Source organism: Punica granatum, chromosome 2 (genome assembly GCF_007655135.1).
Source record: "Punica granatum isolate Tunisia-2019 chromosome 2, ASM765513v2, whole genome shotgun sequence".
Classification (NCBI taxonomy): domain Eukaryota; kingdom Viridiplantae; phylum Streptophyta; class Magnoliopsida; order Myrtales; family Lythraceae; genus Punica; species Punica granatum.
The window spans coordinates 16,450,213-16,469,642 of NC_045128.1; the positions used below are offsets into that span (position 1 = coordinate 16,450,213).

The 19,430-nt window shown below is 35.7% G+C and overlaps 1 protein-coding gene and 2 long non-coding RNA genes across 3 annotated transcripts; 1 reads left to right on the top strand and 2 right to left on the bottom strand.

Moving 5' to 3' along the window:
- Positions 1–473: 473 nt before the first annotated feature.
- Positions 474–7,951, bottom strand: LOC116196862 (pectinesterase). The gene is made up of 4 exons (XM_031526776.1): positions 7,574–7,951; positions 3,214–3,528; positions 2,813–3,106; positions 474–1,408 (listed from the first exon to the last, which is right to left on the bottom strand). The coding sequence occupies exons 1-4, from the start codon at positions 7,890–7,892 to the stop codon at positions 726–728; spliced, it is 1,611 nt and encodes a 536-aa protein (XP_031382636.1). The 5' UTR covers positions 7,893–7,951; the 3' UTR covers positions 474–725.
- Positions 3,501–6,362, top strand: LOC116196865. Its single transcript, XR_004154908.1, has 2 exons — positions 3,501–3,621; positions 3,902–6,362. It is a non-coding gene; the product is annotated as an uncharacterized LOC116196865 (long non-coding RNA).
- Positions 7,952–17,956: 10,005 nt separating the features above from the next.
- Positions 17,957–19,263, bottom strand: LOC116196864. Its single transcript, XR_004154907.1, has 2 exons — positions 18,594–19,263; positions 17,957–18,357 (listed from the first exon to the last, which is right to left on the bottom strand). It is a non-coding gene; the product is annotated as an uncharacterized LOC116196864 (long non-coding RNA).
- Positions 19,264–19,430: the final 167 nt, after the last annotated feature.

Below are 19,430 nucleotides of genomic sequence, written 5' to 3' on the forward strand. Positions count from 1 at the left end.
CCGACGAAAAATTTAATTAGTGGTTGTGGAAAGGGCTGAAGATGCTTTCTATACAGACTCACGGCAGTCTCTAAGTATTGAGGCATTCAATAACTATTTAATTCGATGGAAAATTGGTTTTTCTATATCAAATGCAAAAATCAATTCTTTATTTTCAATAAACCCTAGTCAAGAATGGAATAGGCGGTCCTCCGATTCTTTCACAGAAACAACCTTTAGACAGTAAGGATTCGATCAAATGGGAAATATTAGATCAAATCGGAAATAAAGGTATGTGATAGATAATGATTGATCTATCTTGATTCGATATTTTTAGCCCTTAAATCTTAATTAAGATTAAGCACAAGAAAAGAAAGACTAGGTCTTATTTTTCCTACATCTTATTCCTACATCTTAGGAAGATTCGATTCCCTTGATACTTCCAAAGGGGTCATATATAGTATTTTGAATAAAAAATGAAAACAAGGCCTTCATGAGTGACGTTGCGCAATCCACTTCATTCATTTCGGTAGCCCCGAAAAATTTCTGAGTAGAGTTGGAGCCTTCTATATATTGTCACAAATTCAAGTTATAGCATAAGAAATTATATTTCTATATTTTTGTGACGAGAGACCACGCAAATTATAATACAGCGATCAACTCCTGGATTTATCACATGCAAATAAAGCAAATTACTCCTAATTAATTTGATTTATCACATGATGAGAATACTAATTAATTGGTAGCTAGTGGAGGCCGGAGATAAAGGTTACCCCGGTTGACGGCAACCAAGAAGTGCCGGCAATGAAGCTCCCGACGGTGAACTTAACAGCCTCCTCAGCCCCAATAACATGGAACCCGCCCCATTTGACCCTCCCAGCAGTCCCAGCTCCAGGCCCTTCGTTGGCATACTCCGCAAAGTAAAGGGTCCTCAGCACCGAGCTCCCATACCCTGGCCACTCAATCCAACCCCTCGGTTCCACCGACGCATCGATTGTGGACTGCATCACCACTGCTCGCGAGTACGGCTTCCAAGGTCTCCCTAGGTACGATCGGACAGATCCCGAGGAGCCCCGGATCCTGCAGCTTTGGATCGAGAACCCAGAGTTCTGATCGGGGTTAGTTCGCCCATTGGCCAGGATAACATTGTAAGAGCTCTTGCTCCCAGGCTGGCGGAGGATCAGGTCACAGTTTTGGAACACGGCCGCTGCATTACCGAATATGAAGTCTACTGTACCGGAGATGTCGCACTCCCGATAAAATTGGCGGAGGATGAGTGCATACAGAGTGTCTTGATAGCCCGCAATGCTACACCGGTATAGCACGGACCGATCCGAGGCCAAGGTTAGGGCAACAGCCCGTCCCCTATCGGGGCCCGCATTGTTGTGGAACCCAATATCCTTTGCAATGAACCCATCTCCGTTGATTGCTACATGAATCAGGAGGGTACATTTGTCACCATAAACCAAACTTTCTTTAAAGGCAAAGAACCCTTTTTTGGGTGAGGAAGAACCCCTTTAATATATAATATCTAGTATTTTGATTTTTACCATCTTGAAGTAAAGTCAATTCGTCTCTTTTTTACTTGGTCCAATTGGATTGGTAGTTTGTCAATTAGTCTAGTATATCAGAAAGTATCCCACCTCTATTGCGGACGTCATGAAATACAATAGACTGATTAGAAATGACATCGTACTTCCAAATGACCACTTCATGCGCCGTGATACCCACGGCCAATTTGAAAAGACGGGCTGAACTTTGTCTTATTCCTAGTCGTAGGTTAGCTTCAATTATGTTGAAGCTGACATCTAATATTTGTTCTCTCTAGCTTGGTAAAGAGAGGAAATTCTCTCTAACCACAGCAAAAGTCCACGCGGGAAGAAATTCTATTACACAGATATTATTTAGGTTCCGTTTGGATTCACAGTGCATTAATTTTAATTTTAATTTTAACTCAATACACTACACAATAAAAATACATATTTTTCAATTCAAAAATTTTAATTTTAACTTTAACTCAACACTCTACACAATAAAAACACACGTTTCTCAAATCAAATTTATAATCACATCTCATTTGTCCTTTTCCACAATCAAAATCAAAATCAAAATCAAAATTAAAGTAACTTTAACTCTGAATCTAAACTGTCCCTTATACTTTTGATTTCAAAATTAAAGTAACTTTAATTTTGATTGTGAAAAAGGATAAATAATTGTGTAGTGTGTTGAGTAAAAGTTAAAGTTAAAATTAAAGTGATTTTAACTTCCAAAACAAACATGCCATATAATATTATGTAGATCAGAGCTGTTTGTGTCCTTACGTCGATTCCACACGTCATCATTGCAGTTATAAGTATAGACTATGCATTCTGTATGTAGTCATGTATAATTGAAGGTCCCATGTGCTAGTTTTTTACCAAAATTAAGGGAGCGAAAGCAAAGTAATAATATTTTTAGAAAGGAAAAAAATATTAAGAACGGTGTCTAGTGCGGTGACATATACCTTTATTTGGTAATCAATATAGATTTCAGATTCAAAATTTATTGTGAGATTACGTGTGTCATTTTATTAATTATTAAAATTTTTATTTCATTATAATAGATCATGAGTCTTTAAAAAATAGAAAAAAAAAGAAGTTGACTGAAAATGAAAGCTGGTAAACTTTTTCTACTGAGATCATGTATATTTTTAACCAATTGAATGAGATTAATTATGTTAGGGATTTGGTCATGATCACAAGATATTAAATCAAATAAAGTCTGTCTACCAGAAAGCCGATAAAAAATTTGAGAGAATTGGGGGGGGGGGGGGGGGGGTGGGGAGAGAGCTCACCTATGGTAGCAGAGCCGCTGAGAGAATTGCCCTCAGCAACACTGTCATCGCCCTCGATGATGGTAGAGTACTTCCCATCTCCTATCAGTGTAATCCCATCCTTGGTAATTCGAATCTTTTCCTTGTAAACCCCCGACTTAACGTAGATCACGAACCGGCCCCCGGATGCTGCCGCTATAGCCTCTGAAACTGTCTTGTAATTGCCTGAACCATCCTTTGCGACTACGGCATTTGCCTTTACGACCGTGCTCTGGAGCAACTTCCTTTCCCTTCTGAACACCCAGCCGGGTAAACCTGTTTAGTCACATTAACGTGAATTGCCGACCGGATAGATTATGATAGAAAAAAAAAATATAGAAGATAGAGACAATAAAAAAAAGGCATAGCATTAGCATATATACCGCCACGGCTTTTACTCCCACCAAAACCGTGTGATGTCGCACTACTTTGTCTATTGATAAGAGCAAGCGCATTGCTTGACAGCTGAGACAAGTAATCCATCTTCTGAGCCAGCTGGGACCCGAAGCTGCCGGGGCCAAGGCGGCCATCTGCTGCGGAAGCCGGGATGGAAAAGTCCTTGCAGGTCTGCTGGAGAGTCAGAGCAGCGCTGATCCATGTTTGTATGTCTTGCTTATTTCTGGTAGGGAAGCTCGTGAGAGCTTGCGACGACTGCTCGAGCCGCATGACAGCCATACTCAGGAGTTCCACACAGTGGTCTGTGAGAAAGAAGTATTTGCTAGTTCAAATTAGAAATTTCATTGACCATGATGATGCTCGAGCGCAGTTACCAGGCAAAGGAGTAGGAAAATGTACCGCCACTTTCGGTTTTTCCTTTCCCACTATAAAAGAGACCCATGAACTTGATAAGTAAAATAAAAATCAGAAATAAAGAACAACGAGTGATTCAATTGGCGAAAATTTATAAAACTTCTTAATTCAAAAGTGAGGACTTGCTCTGATCCATCCTCTTTCTTACCTTGTACAGTTAATTAATTGAATTTTTTTTTCTGTTACAAATTAATTGAGAGGTTATTAGGACTAGGAACTTGAAAAAGATCCTTATTCTTGCATTTCTTTTTTTTTGGGCAGAGATGTGTTGCTTTTTTTTCCCCTGAAGATTTCTTTTTCCTCTTTCACCCTGAATAATCTGGGTGGTTAACGAACTATGGCCAATAGCGGAGCTCGCAGAGGCGTAGCGGGGTGGAGGACAAGTAGAGCACGCCGATTAGAGCAGGGAAGCAAAAGCAATGATGGTTCGACTCAAAGTCGGGGAGTGGCAGAGGTGAGAGATGAAAGAGACGAGAGGCAGAGCAATGGGAGATCAGGAATAATAACGGTAAAAGAAAGGAAAGAAGGGTTTCCTTTATTTTGTTTCATTAATTTGAGATTTTTACGAAATATATGTCATGATTTGATTATTTTATCAAATCTATTTCATAATTTAAAAATTATCTAAAAAGTTTATGATTTTCATATTGTTTCAGATATATCCCAATATTAATTGGTCCATCAGTTTTTAACGGTACTGCTGATATGGAACGTAAGTGAACCTATACTTACCATGTGGCCCTTTGTCCATGATAGATTTGAGAAAAAAAAAATTAAAATCATGGGATAGGTTTGGGATTCACTTACGTTTCATTGATGAACAAATTAAAACCGTAATAGATTTAAAACAAGATGTAAATCATAGGTCATTTTGGATAATTTTTAAAGTATGTGATAGATTTGAGAAAATTGTAATATCATGAGATATATGGCGTGAAAACCCCTATTAATTTTAGTAACTTTAAGATAAGATAACATATAATAATACATTTTCAAGAAAAAAAATAGAATAATACTTAAAAAATAATAAAATCATTGCTTTAAGCCATGAGCTTCTTTTGTACTAAAAATAATAATGAAAAATAATTTTGTTCTGGTTCTGATTATTTTTTGTGCTAGTTAGGAGTCAGAATCAGATTTTATCGGTTCCTTATTATTTTATATGGACCCAATCCTATTATATAACGAAATATACCTAGAACCTGCCTATTATGGTAGATTCCAACCAGTTTTGAATCTACCTTTTACCCTTGTACAGCCCTAGTGCCATTATATTTGTTTGGCATTGCTGCATTAGCAAGGGGCACCAAGGTTTAAAGTTAAGAGAATAATAATTAAAAAAATAAATTGGGGTCGACGGCTAGCCCGAACTGGTTCTCTCTTCGACGACCACTAATCCCCATAATGAGGTTGCTGCTGTCTCCAATAGCTATTGACCACCTCATCTAGGAGGGTGGTGTCCACTAATGATGTCACTATCAACTATAATCAAGGTCCCCATTTAGGATCTTGATTATCGGGGGTAATGACCTCATTGGCTGCCACCACCTTGAGTGTGGTCGCCAGCGACCATATATAGGAGATGCCTATCACCTCATCTTGGGGATTAGTACTTGCCAATGAGGTCATGATCCCGATGAGGCCCCAACCTCATTCCGAGGGTGGTGGCTATGGGCGAGGCTCCACCTCCCTGTATGAGGTCGTTGGCTACTATATGAGGCACCCATGACCTCATCTTGGGGTTGGTAATAGCCAACCATGCCATCAGCCTCCAATGAGACCCCTACCTCAACTGGGGGGTTGGTGAACTCGACAAGGTCCCTACCCTCGGCAATTGTGGATGGTTTTGAGTTTTTTTATCATATTAAATTTTAAACTTAAAATTTTAAAAAATATTAAAACTGTGGATGGTTTTTGAATTTTTTTTATCTTCTTAATTTTTAAACTTATTAGTTTAAAATTTTAACTTTTTGTTGATGGTATATTGCTATGTCTGCAAATAAATCGAAAGTTCAACAAAATAAGTCAACATGATAGATGTGAAACTGGAATAAAAAATCGTGATTTTACGTTAAAAATAAAAGAATAATTTATGATAGAATTGTGAGACAAATTAAAAGTTCATATATTTTTACGCAATTTACTTGAAATTTTTTTTCACTTAATAATATTATTTGAGCCCCCCTTATATATATCTCAACGATAAAAGAAGAGTAATAATGATACATTGAAGTGGTACAATATTAAAAAAAATGCTTTCTTAACATTGAAACTTCGAAAAACCTAGCTGCTATTTATTTAGAGAACTCGAGTTATGTCCATACTCCTTTGGTTTTGTCCATGAACCCGTACTTTTTTATTTTTTCTTTTTTCTTTTATTAGAAAAATGATAATCTTTTCTAAAATCAAGAGGAAAGTCACTTTGCTCACCGGGAAAAAAAGAAGAAGAAGAAGGAAAGTCACTCTGAACTCTCAAACTCTTGATTTTTTTTTTCCGACATGAACTCTAGTATCCATAAATTTAATTGGATCCCGCCTAATCCAGTCGAGTCGGGTCAGCCCACTAAAATGTAAAGGTTTTTCAACATGAATTTTCTGCATTCATAAGAACTCGAATCTAAGACATTGTTTAATCGGAACAAGTGTCGAACCACTTGAATCAACTTATGTTGATCTCAAACTCTTGATTTTAACAGGCAACTTTAGGACATTTTAGGAATAGTCACGGGGCGAAAAACGATAAAAATAAATTAAAAGTAAAAATTTGAGTCTGCTTCGATTAGTCGGGTGACAAAGTTAATGGGGAAATTTGTTGTTCAAGGGCAAATTGGGGCGGACGCAGCTGGGAAGAGACGTGATAAGAAAAGTATATATATGTCATAGTTATATATATATATATAACTACAAGAAAAGGACTTTCAACCAAAAAGAACATTGAAATAAGACAAATTAGAATTTCATATAATATCATTAACATGACAGGGAATCACGGTAATATATTTAGATATTTTCAATTTAAGTATTTTATATTTCAATTTAAATATTTAATATTTTGTACTGTTTGTCAAAATAATATAACTACTAAATATTTAAGTCGAAATATTATACATTTGAATTGAGATTATCCAATATGTCATCATAATTTTTTTCTATGTTAGAACTTCTCATAATTATAATTACTGCAAAAGAAAAAGTATCCCGATCCATATATTAATAATAATTAATGAAATATTTGGACGAATAATCTATGAAAGCCACTGACAAACAAATATAAAAGGCAACATCTCGTGAACTTTTGATTAGCTGTTCCCTTTTCGTGGAAAAGAAAACTGCACCACTGGAATCCAGAGGTAAGTTGGTGTCGGTAGAATACAGTAACGAAAAATTATTCGTGATCCTATCTCATCACTTCGTGAGTAAATTATTAATTAAATTCTAATGTAAAATCTAATTCAGGCATAAGTTTAGTTTATATAATAATTTTATTAAATCTTTTCACCTTATTATTATGAGATACGTAGCATCAATTAACATCTTCTAAGAGGAGTACACACGCACAAAGATATATATATATATATATATATATAAATACACGCATGTCAACTTTCATGGCAATCTATGTTCTATTGTCTCTGCAGGCATATTATATATAACTTGATGTGGCTATATATCTAAAACGGGGGCTTTTAAGAAGAGATGAATCAGGGAACCGTACCTTTTCATAGATGCATGTACAATCAAATACTTTGTAAAATTTTCATTGGATATATTTAAATGATTGGACCCGATTCAATTTCAAAAACTTGAGCTGATCAATTTTTCTATGTGTTTAACAACTCTCAAGTTATATAATGAAGGATGCCAAACTCGACATGTCTATGACGTATGGATATCTATTCTATTACGTACATCTCGTACAGATGCAAGGTGTACCTGAGACAGACTTAACACGTTGGAGGGAAGCATCATTTCGAGCTAATGAGCGACTAATGAATCCCGAGAAGTAGGAGCTGGGGAGTCTTGTCTCGAGAATGGTCTTGTTCACAAGAGCGGAAATGATGAAATTGTTGTCGACGACATCCCTATGTCCTGAGGACTCCAATAGAGTGTCCACACAGAGGGCAGGGTACATCGTATACCCACATTCATGGCGGACACGATTTTCGAAGCCGTCCGTGGATGCAGATGCAGCACCCACCACGACGGCCTTAAAAATTAAGGCTGCCAATATGAAATATGTACTTAGACCCATCACAGAGAGAGAGAGAGAGAGAGAGAGAGAGAGAGAGAGAGAGAGAGGGTTTAGGTTATTTGCTGCAAGGGAAAGATGTAATGGCTCTTGGACTTATAGTGGTAACAGAAGACTTAGTCAATCCATTTTAAATGATTATATCACGAGGAGATCCAAAGATATGATTCAATGACAAATTGAGTTTTCATCAAGCGAATTGTATTTGTAGTATAAAAGGTTGGAAATCTATTAAAAGTATCTCGTAATCGTGGTTGAGGATATTCGATATCTCACGAAAATGAATAAGGAGGCCTAGTACATGTAATGCATGGTACCATTTCTTGACTTGCAGCCAACGACTTCTAAATGTGATCAATAGAATTTTTTGTACCGATTTGCTCCTCGTTACCTATCATTATCTTGCTAGACACCTCTAATATAACGAAATTAGTTGATATTCACACGTTACGTGGTAACTTTTAGTCAATTTTTACAGGATCAAAAGTAGGTAAATGAAATACAAATAAATATATATACTAAGAAAAAGTATGTTAAAAGTTACATATTTTACCAAGTAGACCTAAAAATAATAGAAATCATGAGTGCGAATAAGTACGTAATCTAACCTAGTAGAAATGCGAATAACAATAATCTTGTAGCATAAATTCAATAGGGTTGGTCCAACAGTTAAAGGAAACAACTTCATCGCTGAAGATTCGAATTATGTATTTTGCATTTATAGGCATTTCACCCATTGAACTTGAACATTTTCACATATATTGAGGAATTATTTCTAATTATCGCGAGAACTTTTAATCTTATAAGAAATTTAATTATATGTTATTATATACAAATGATACAAATACATAACTAATAGAGGCAGAATATGGTACAAGCATAATTCATTGAGCTAGAATAAAAAGGTCAATGCAAAATAGAATTGAGGTTTGTAATTTTACTTATGTGGCATTTTCTCATCTGTATGTGTCCCCGCTTTTATATTTTATGATTAAATTGATTGATTGGATAATTCAATGACTATCATGGTGGTGGGTTCATGTATACATGTCACCCCGGGTTCCACATGCCCATGTGCAGGGAAATTGGCTTTACGTCTTTATAATATTTTGGGATTACTATGCAATGGCATCAAAATCTTAGTCAGAATTCCATGATATGTGGATTCAATTTCACTACTGAGATTCGGTTTATTAAAAGTCCAGTATAATCCATTATTTCTAAGTGATATGTTGAACACTGAACTAGTAATTGCTCTGGAGTGGCAAGGTAAGCTTTTTATCTTTTTGAGCTTTGATGGGAGGGGCCATTAGCTTTAATGCATAATCCTACCGTTAACGTAAGAAAATTGGGCTTACACATTGACAACGGCCTAAGCCTAGAACATTTGGTGGTAAAGATAGGATTATATTACCAACAGAGTGTCGGTTGAGTGTGAACAATTTTAATCCCCTTGAGTACGAGAATACAAGTTCGAATTCTCGGAAAGTGAACTTATTAGAAAGAAAAATAACTATTAATACTCGAATTCTGGAATTGCGAGAGAAATATCTCATACTAGTTTTCTCACCGAAAGAAGATAGGATAAAATTTGAAAATATGGAAAGGATTTTAAATCTTGTGTATTTTGTTATCCCGTCTAGTATTGGTAGGGATTTGGAATATCCAATATTTGAAATGTCCTTGATTGTCCTTAGATAATTGACTACTTAAAAAGACGAAAACATAAAAAGAAACTACCAAGGAGAAAGGGGAGGTGGGGCCCAACTGTCCGACCACGATTACCCCATTGAAGCTGCGAGAGACCTCGATTGGTAGGTGGTGGTGGACGGCTTGAGCCCCACTGCCTCAAGTTTGTACTCCTGACATGAAGTGGGATCCGAGTTGATGCATGATGGCTCACTATCGATCACCATTGTTCCAATCGAGTAGGTGACTTTGGATGGCACCGACGGCCTCCATTAAGGTGACGTTGTAAATCAAGCCACCTAGATCTCTCTCCGGGGCCATCCTTGAATTGTTTTTCCCATAATCTTGATTTTCAATTCAATAAGCTGTCTACTATTTCATTCAAAAGTTATCTTTCTGTCTAAACATAATTTTGTGTAAAACTATTCTTTTATAGGTGGTATTCAAAAACTCAATATGCACGGATTAACATAAAATTGAATCGAGTAGATTCGATAATGATAAAACTCTCAAATCATGAATTTTCTTCATTCACAAGACTCGAATCCTAAACCAAGGATGGACGCACGATTTAGATGGGGGGAGGGGGGAGGGCGGGTGACATCCTTGGAGGGGCAATAGGAACATAAACTTTTCTATTTAGAGAGCTAATATCAGTAATTTCATGAAAATATGAAAAACGATATACAAATTTCCTTAAAACATCGAAATTTTAGGGGGGCGACTGCCCCCTTAGCTCCCCTCGGTTCATCCATGTCCTAAACCTTATTTGTGGGGGAATGGATGTTGACCCACCTTAACAAATTCATTGTCTCACATCGAATCCCATTTCATTTGTGTAAGGGGGAGATTTGAGATTTATATGTGTTTGACGGTTTATAATAATGAGTAGAGTATCATTTCCACAAGCACTTGATCTAAAATCCTACTAGCATTCGAAATTATCATAATCTAATTGAAGTCAAGCAATTTAAAAGTCATTTAAAAATATAAAGCAAATAGAAAACAACCGAAAATCAATTGGTGAGATGACTTAGCATAACAATTTCTCCATATTTTGCTGATTTGATTTATCTTCTCTATCCCCAATTCAGTTAAGACCCAATCTACTAACCTAAAGTTCACACGTATTTCCTAAGTATCTTTTGAGTTGCTTAGAAAAAGTACTTATCTCAACTGAACCCCTATATTCCTATGGGAATTGAAATTGAGCTAGATTCATTAAGTCCAAACTTTAATTTGGCTAATTACGGTGTGTAAGTATATTCATATCTCACCCACTAATCAACTCTATTTATCAAGGTTGAACTTAGGCTATTCTATCATTGTTCTAAACCTAAAACCCATTTTCCAAGTTCATCTAAATTAACATATCATAACAACTATTGACCAGACAATTACAAACATTAAGCATGGGATAGAATAAATAGATTTAAAATCAAACTTCATTATATTAAAAGAAAATAAACAAATTAAATACATGTGAGTTTAATTGCATCATAGCATATAGAATTTAGCCCATAAGAATTAGAAAACATATAGACGAATTCAACATAGCATTGAAATCAAAAGAGATTAACAAAAGTATTAAGAATAATGGAAGGATTTTGACGTGAACTCCCTAAAACCCAAGTCGACTTTTTTCCTATGGTGTCTTCCTCTCCTCTGCCGTACACCCAAGAAGTCATGCCCTAGCTCTCTTATGTAGGGAGAAGATCTAAAAACTAGCAAATATAATCCAAGAAATTTCCCTAATCTAAATTCATAATCTATAAAATATTTAACTTCCTAAAATTATGCACAAAGGAAATCTAATATATCTCTTCTAGACTTGGTTTTCAAGATATTTTGCATGATATTTCTTTCGAAGAGAATCTCCGAGCTTCCCGAAATAAATTGGAATTACAAAATTTGTGCATTATATTTTGTGCTCTTCTCTGTCAGTGCTGCAACTTCGACATCCAATGCTACGGCATCGTCCGATTTGCTCAACTTGCTCTGTGTCTATGCTGCAACATCCTTTACAATGTTATGCTATCAGCTGATCTAAATCCAAATTTTCCTTGTACCTCCTCCACTTCTTATGAAAAGAAAACAAATAAGTGCCAAATCCACTAAAATTAACCAAAAACCTAAATTATTTCTAAAGCCTAACTAAAGATGAAAATCCACTTATAAACGGATTAACACCGCAACTAACTTGACAACCAAACATAATTTACTGCTAAATGACATGCTAAATAACTCTAAACTCTAGGGTTATCAATATGTAATGCCCAATAACCTTGACAACAGCTTGCACTTTTGAGTGAAAGAACTGCGACTGTTACATAAGGTATTAGAGCCGACCTTGTATGTTTCCGAGGCCTCCTCTCTTTGGGATTGAGAGATTTTTTTTTGGTCAATCTTGTCCTTATTAGCGTTACACTTTTTATTCACTTTAGACTTATGGTTCACTTTTTGTCCAAAAATAACTTTGGACGAACTTCAGGATCCTAGCCAATCCAAAACTAGGATCTCTCGGTTCGAGGAGAAGGTGGTCATGCCAATGTCCCCCTCCCCCTCTGAAATTGCCAGCAGCCTCAGAGACCACTGATGGCCTCGTCGGGGCGGTGATCCCCTCTGAATTGCCCCCCTGTGACTTTCCTTTTCCGATTTCTCCCTCTTCTTTTTCTTTTTCCAGTGTTCAAAATTAAAAATAATTTCAAAAAATTCTATTGGACCAAAAAGTAATTTATAGAATGGAAAGTGGATAGTAGAACATGAACAAAACGTGTAACATTAAGGCTAAGGTTCAAAAGAAAAAAATGTTTAGAATAGGTAAAAAAAAGTAGCTTAAAATTGAGGTCTAATTTCTTGTTTCATCGAGAGAAATGGAGGAAAAGAGAGGAGAAATTAGTATGGGAATTTTGACTCTTTTAAGGCTTCGATTATTCGGTTTGGTCTACTTTTCTAAATAGAGGACTGTACATAGGGATAACATAATTTGATAGGTGCTAATAATACACCTATGCTGCTATTAATAAGGCTGAAATTATAAAAGGGACTGAGGATATGAATGAAGATTTGATAGGAGGAACGACGAAAGAAGTGGCTGAGGTTCCAATATAGTGTTTTAAAATGTCCCCAGGACCACATTGCTAGTTTGCTTATTCAACAAATTACAAGTTGGGATGACATAGGCCCTACCGTCAACTAAGGCCGTCCAAACCTTCTTTATTGAGCTCTATCATCTTATGCCAGCCCCGAATTTAGGCCAATAAATTCGAGCGATTATCCAAGAAAAAAAGTGCCTAAAATTGTTGCTGACAGGATAAAAGTGTTATTGTCTTTGTTAAATGTCATGAAAGCGAAGTGGTTTATATTATAAGGATTTCGAATTACAAAAATATACTCTCAATAGTTTACTTTCATTCGCTTAATATTTTTTAATATTAACTTCTATTTGTTCCTTCCCACAGAAAAGTACTAAAAATCTCAAATCATGCTTTCGTAAAATAATTTCGTAATTCAGAAAATATTGGAATAACCTCTTAACAACATTAGCATTGTTTTATTTACAACTATGCTTTCCCAATAAATGGAGTGTCTTCTTTATTATTTCTAATGATTTATTTAATTTAAAATATATATAATTTAAATGAACTATCTATTTAATTTTATTTTAAAAATTTAATCTAATTGTTTATGTAGAATAATTTATGCATCGCATAGGATCAAAAACTAGCGCTTAAGTAAAATTCACCCATTCACCTTATTATTAGACTCGACACACAATATATATGAAAATAATCAGTCACATTGTGTAAAGTTCTAGAAGGAGTTAATTCATATAGATTTTCGATGTAACCTATTATTTCATAATATCATCCTAAAAGAATTTAGTCAGAAAAGCCTTCTTTTCTTGTTGTAATCATTTTAGAGCATGAATTTGTTATTGAATCGTGGATTCTTGTATCATTTTATCACATCATTTTCTACTCTTTTTTTTGTGTAAATGTTGCTGAGCTTTGCTACTTTCCCAAATATAATAATTCGCTTATAAATGTGCATAATCTTCCACAACTGGGTTTCGAACTAATTCGGTCATTTGTATCATAGGAACATAAGAAAAATTCTTATACATTTTAGGAAAGTGACTAAATTATGGATTTTTTTTGGCAACAAAATACGAGAAATTTATTCAATGATTTTTGCCTCATCAGTTAGCACAAGAAAACACTAATGATATTATTGAGTGTTAGACACTTTGAATAATTGAGTAATTCTTAATTTGTGGCACGCTCTTATTTTCTTTCTATTAAATTATTGCGAGATAGGACCACGTAAAATTCTGTGTGAAAGCATATGCTATTATTGAGACTATATAGTATACATGGTAGGACGATAACAATAAAGAAAAAGTCCGATAGGAATCTTTTCCCTTTAGCCAAAATGACAAAGAAATGAAGTCCCTAGAAGTTGTCCACATTAATAAATGACATTGATGCTGAACAGCACCAGCTAAGCTTCTATTGGATTTCTAAATCCACTTGATCAAAGGGCGGGGTCATGTGGTTTTTGTACAATATTCGTACCCGCGGCAATAAATTTCTTTTAGGACCCGCTGCGACTTCTAATTCAGCTTATTTCATAAAAATGATATATATATATATATATATTCATAAGCAATATTTCATTTTTGTTACTGAAATTTTCCTTCTTTAGGAGTGAGAAGTCATGTATCCACCAAAAGAAGAAAGATTGATAATGTGTTTGGTTTTAGAGTTAAGTTGAGTTGATTTTTTATTTTAATTGGGTTGTAATGATTGTATTATTGAATTATGAGAAAAAGTGTGAAAAAGTAATGAATAATTTAGAGAATTTAGTATTAAAATTGAATTGAGTATAATAGAGTTGTATATGTATGGAGCCCACCTTTTTTGACTTTGAAGATTTGATTTTTGTTGTGTAGTGAGTAGAGTTAAACTTAGAGTTAAAATTTTAAAATCTAATTGCGAAACCAAACAGAGTGAAATCATGTAACAAGGACCAAGAATTATCTATATCTAGTCTAGTATTTATCATATGTTACTATTATAAATGGAAAAATCCATTTTGAATTTTTTTTGTGATCCTATCTCGTTACGTGACAGGAAAAAAATCATTTATTATGAACCAAACTAAAAAATGAGGTGCTAATTACTTGGATAATTGTCATAATTGTTGCTAATTAGAATAATAATCCTATTAAATTTTCCTTACCATATTATCATGAGATAAGATTATTTAAAACATTCTGCTTTACTTTTACAAATTACTGATGAATCATTATATATATAAATTATGTATGTTAATTTAGGATAACTTAGGAACTTCATAAATAAATACTACTAAGTCCATAGCACCTTTTGTGTCATCTCCCTATGAGAGATGGGCATGCATATTGGAAAAAGACGAGGAAAATTATGTAATACACCATTATATGTCATCGATTGAAATCAAGAATTTTCAAATTTAATTCTTGTCAGTAAAATTTTATATATCACTTTTATCTTGCTTATTATTATTATTATTATTTATTTACCTAAGGAATATAGGGTAAAAATTGGATTTGATCAATATCAATGCAATGAATTGTTTCAAGGATGCCCTTAATTGACTCCTATTCAAACGAAATTCATTTGATTGATATTACATACCAATTCGAAATAGATCCAAGATATTTCATCAAATCACATGTCATATCATGAAGAGATTCAACCTATCCTCTGAATCAAACAAATTATTAAGGAAAAAATTCCGATAATATTTTGATCCCTTCCCCCAATTTATTGTTGGTTAATTTCCTGGTTTACTATGAGATAGAGATACTTCTAACTCATCATTAGCTTCCCTATCTAGCAACTATAAAGAAAACAAGACATGATGAAAAAGAAAGAGTTGACAATTCTATTTATATAACCAATTAACCTATGTTTGGTGTTAGAGTTTTTTTTAACTCTACTCCGCTTATCTTTAATTCAACACTACAATTATTACTTTTTCATTTTTCTTCAATTTTTTAATCATTCAATTCAATTTTTAATGCTAAATTCTCTCAACTATTCATTTTTTTTTTACAATTCAACAACACAATCATTATTTTCTCTCAACTATTCATTACTTTTTTCAATTTTTTCCATAATTCAACACAATCATTACAACCCCAGATAAATATAATTATTGATAGTAGGAATAGAGTGAAGTTAAACTCCACTCCATTCCCAAACAATAGTTTTTGAGCCACAACTATGTGGGGTAGCTTCCTAACATTTCCAATCATACTATATAGGTTGAATTTGTGATTTTTCTAAAAAAATCAAATGTACGTTTGCAATAAACTTAGGTTTCGCCCCCTAATTCACCAAAAAAAAAATGTACGTTTTGTTCTTGAATCACATCCGAATATCAAGTATCATTATGCAAATAGATTTGTTAAAGAAATATCAAGGGGGCTTGAATCAAATAGATGATTAGGTCATCGGTTAATGAACTAAGTGGGGGAAAATAGATGGTCCGTCACTTGGTGTTTCACAAGGACAAGAATTATTATGGCCATTGAAAAAATTTCATAATCTCATCCATATTCAATCTACGAAGCACATGTTTGGAGCAGGGTAGCAGGGTTTTACTTGTATTAGGATATATTTTAGTGAAATGACCAATACGCCTTTAATATTAATGCTTTTGAATCTCAAGGCCTTGTTTGGATTCCGGGTTAAAAAATTTTAACTTTAATTCAGCACACTATACAATAAAAGCACATATTTTTCAAGTCAAAAATTTTAATTTTAACTTTAACTCAACACACTATACAACAAAAACACACGTTTTCCAAGTCAAATTTATAATCTCATCTCATTTGTCATTTTCCACAATTAAAATCAAAATCAAAATCAAAATTACTTTAACTCTAAAACCAAACGCACCGTAATATTTTTAAAAATTAAAATTTGATTAATGAAGATGGAGATGGGGGCAGTGGGGTAAATGTGGTTGCCATCACGCAATGAGGTTGCCAGTAGCTACAGGTCACTGGTAACCTCGATTGAGATGGAGGCGGCTAGTGTTGATGGCCACCTCTCAAAAGCATCCCAATCGAACTAGGAGAGAGAGAGGAATCACAAGAAGGGCAAGGTTGACTCGACATCGGTCACCACTGCTTTAATTAAGGTCAATGGTGATCCATGCGTACTTGTGATCGACGACCTCATCAGAGCAGTGATGTGCCTAGGGTCAAGCTGCACCATCCCTCTCACTCCATCTCTCTCTCTCTTTTTGAAGAATAGGTTCCGAGCAAGGTGAGGTGATTAGACGTGAATGACCATTGCCCACATGATCGATGACCCGCGAGGGTGGTGGTGATCACCACCGAGCCACACCATCTCCTCTCCATCACCCTTGTTTGTAACTTTTCCATGGGTGGTGCAATATATAAATTTCAAAAAGAATCGTAAGTATTTATATCCTCACAGAAAATAATCATGATCCTAACTCGATCATACCCATCTAATCAACATAATCACTTAATTAGTTATGCTGTCCAATCTAGCTTGTAATTCCAACATCGCCATCACCAGATACACGACAACATTTGAGGAATCCTTATCCTCACCTATATCCAAGTCGACCAATCGCAGTGCAATGGATTAGATAAAAGTGAAGGAACAGGCAAATGAGATTCTTTATCGGCCATCAAGACACACACACACACACACGAAACTTTTCAAACCTCAAAACTCATGAAAGTTGCTCGAACTCACCATCACAGTGGAAAGAGAAAAAAATTGATGAAAATGCTAGACCAACTTTCCACAATATAAAGTAAACTGAACATCAGAGGAGAGCAGAGTACGTGCTCTCTATACATGATTGAGGCACTTTTATCACATTTTCTAGCGTTAAGTACCATGAAGAAATAATATTTTACATGAAAAAGATATCAATCTCGCCTTTTTTTCCTCCAATGTGAAAAGTTATAGTTGTAATGGAAAAGTTTATTGGGCATAATATATTTTAGGAAAAAAGGTTATATATTTTTATCTGTAATATTGTGATAGGATGGCGAATATCTAACTAGGACTAATATATTTAATTAAGGAGATATCAAATTTTTTTTTTGGGTGGAAGAGATATCATCTTTTCTATGCAAAATTACAATAGTTACCATGCCATAAGCATTGTGGAAGATGGCTCAGATGCAAAGCCTACCAAAACATAGTCTGTCCACTGCAGCCCCATAAAGATCTCTCACTTCTCTTGGTTTCCTAAACCATAAATTTCAGTTTTATGTTTGGTATAGGAATCACATGGTCACGCGAATAGAATTAATCTTACAGATAGATAGAGAGTATTGATGGCCTTTCAAATTGTTTCTTTCATTTGAAGTAAATCCAATTGTAATTAGAATAAAAAGGAAAAAAAAAAGAGAGCTCATGTTTCGTTGCGATTACATAAGACTCTTCTTGGCCCACACGGTGGGTTATCGGATGTAAATATTTATAAATTTCACATCCAGAATGTGAGGAGAATCAATGTGCAGTCCCAAGGAGATGATAGTCCAGGTAACACCAATCAGATCAAATTGGTCCATTGCACCGTGGTCCCGAAAGTCCGTAGAACTAAATGACAACTGGATTTGAGAGTAGCCGAGGTGAACAAGTAGAGTGCGGTGTCAGATGATTTCCCAGATTTCGATCTCAAAGATTGATTCCGTGTACGAATTTGGGAATTCCCGTGGAACATTCAGGGCCTGGACCTAAGGTAAATTGGAAAAGTGTTTGGTTTGTTGGAATAAAATTGAGGAAAATCAGAACTGACAAAAAAAGGGAATTGAAGGAGATTAGAATTGAGATTTTGATTCAAATGTTTGCTTGGTTGCACTGAATTAACAAGGAATGGAATGATAATAATTTAAAAAGACAATAATGCCCTTAATTTTATAAAATAAAATAATAATAATAATAACTATCATCTTTTTTAGTCTGAACCAACCTCAATCGGCGCTGTCGCTGCTGGTGCTGCCGCCGCCGCCATCGACTTCGATTGGATAACCTCCAACCTACCTCATTGGGACAGTCTCGGCACGGCGAGATATGGCCTTGGAGAGGCGTGCGACAAACCCTAATCATGGCAGTCCTCCCCTGGCCGAGCCTCTCCGACGGCCAGGGAGCTCGACTTGGGTTCGTGAGCTCAGGGCGACCTCGCCTCAAGGTAGTCTGGGCTGACGGCGAGGGTCGCCGAGGGTCGACGACCTCACGGAGGCTCGATGACTTCACGGAACCTCCGTGCGATCGTCGAGACTCGGCGAGGTCGCCTTGAGCTCACGAGCCCAGGCGAGCCCCCTGGCCCTCGAGGAGGCTCGATTTGGGGAGGACCGCTGCGACTAGAGGTTGTCGCGCATTTCCCTAGGCCCATATCTCGCCGTGCGAGGCCGGTCCAATGAGGTCAGCCGGAGCTCTCAACTTGAAGGTAAAGGGGCAGTGATGGCGAGGAGAACGGTGGCAGCGGCGGCGGTGTGGCAGCAGTTGCTGCAAACTGTTCATGGTGAAGATCGAAAATGAGATGAATACTGAAGGGCGTTTTAGACTTTTCGAATAAAAATTCTACTTTGGGCCTTCCGAATTGCAAAACTGATGCGAATCTTGGAATTGTTAAGGTGGGTTGAGGCGGATCTGGGCTGCAATTAGAATTGCCATTCCGAGCCCAAATAAGAAACCAAACATGGGTTTAGCCATTCTGACAGAATTGGGCTAGAATCCCAATTCTAATCTGGCCAACAAAACACCACGTACGGGATCAAGACAATATTTAGCTTGTTTGGGAAGGAGG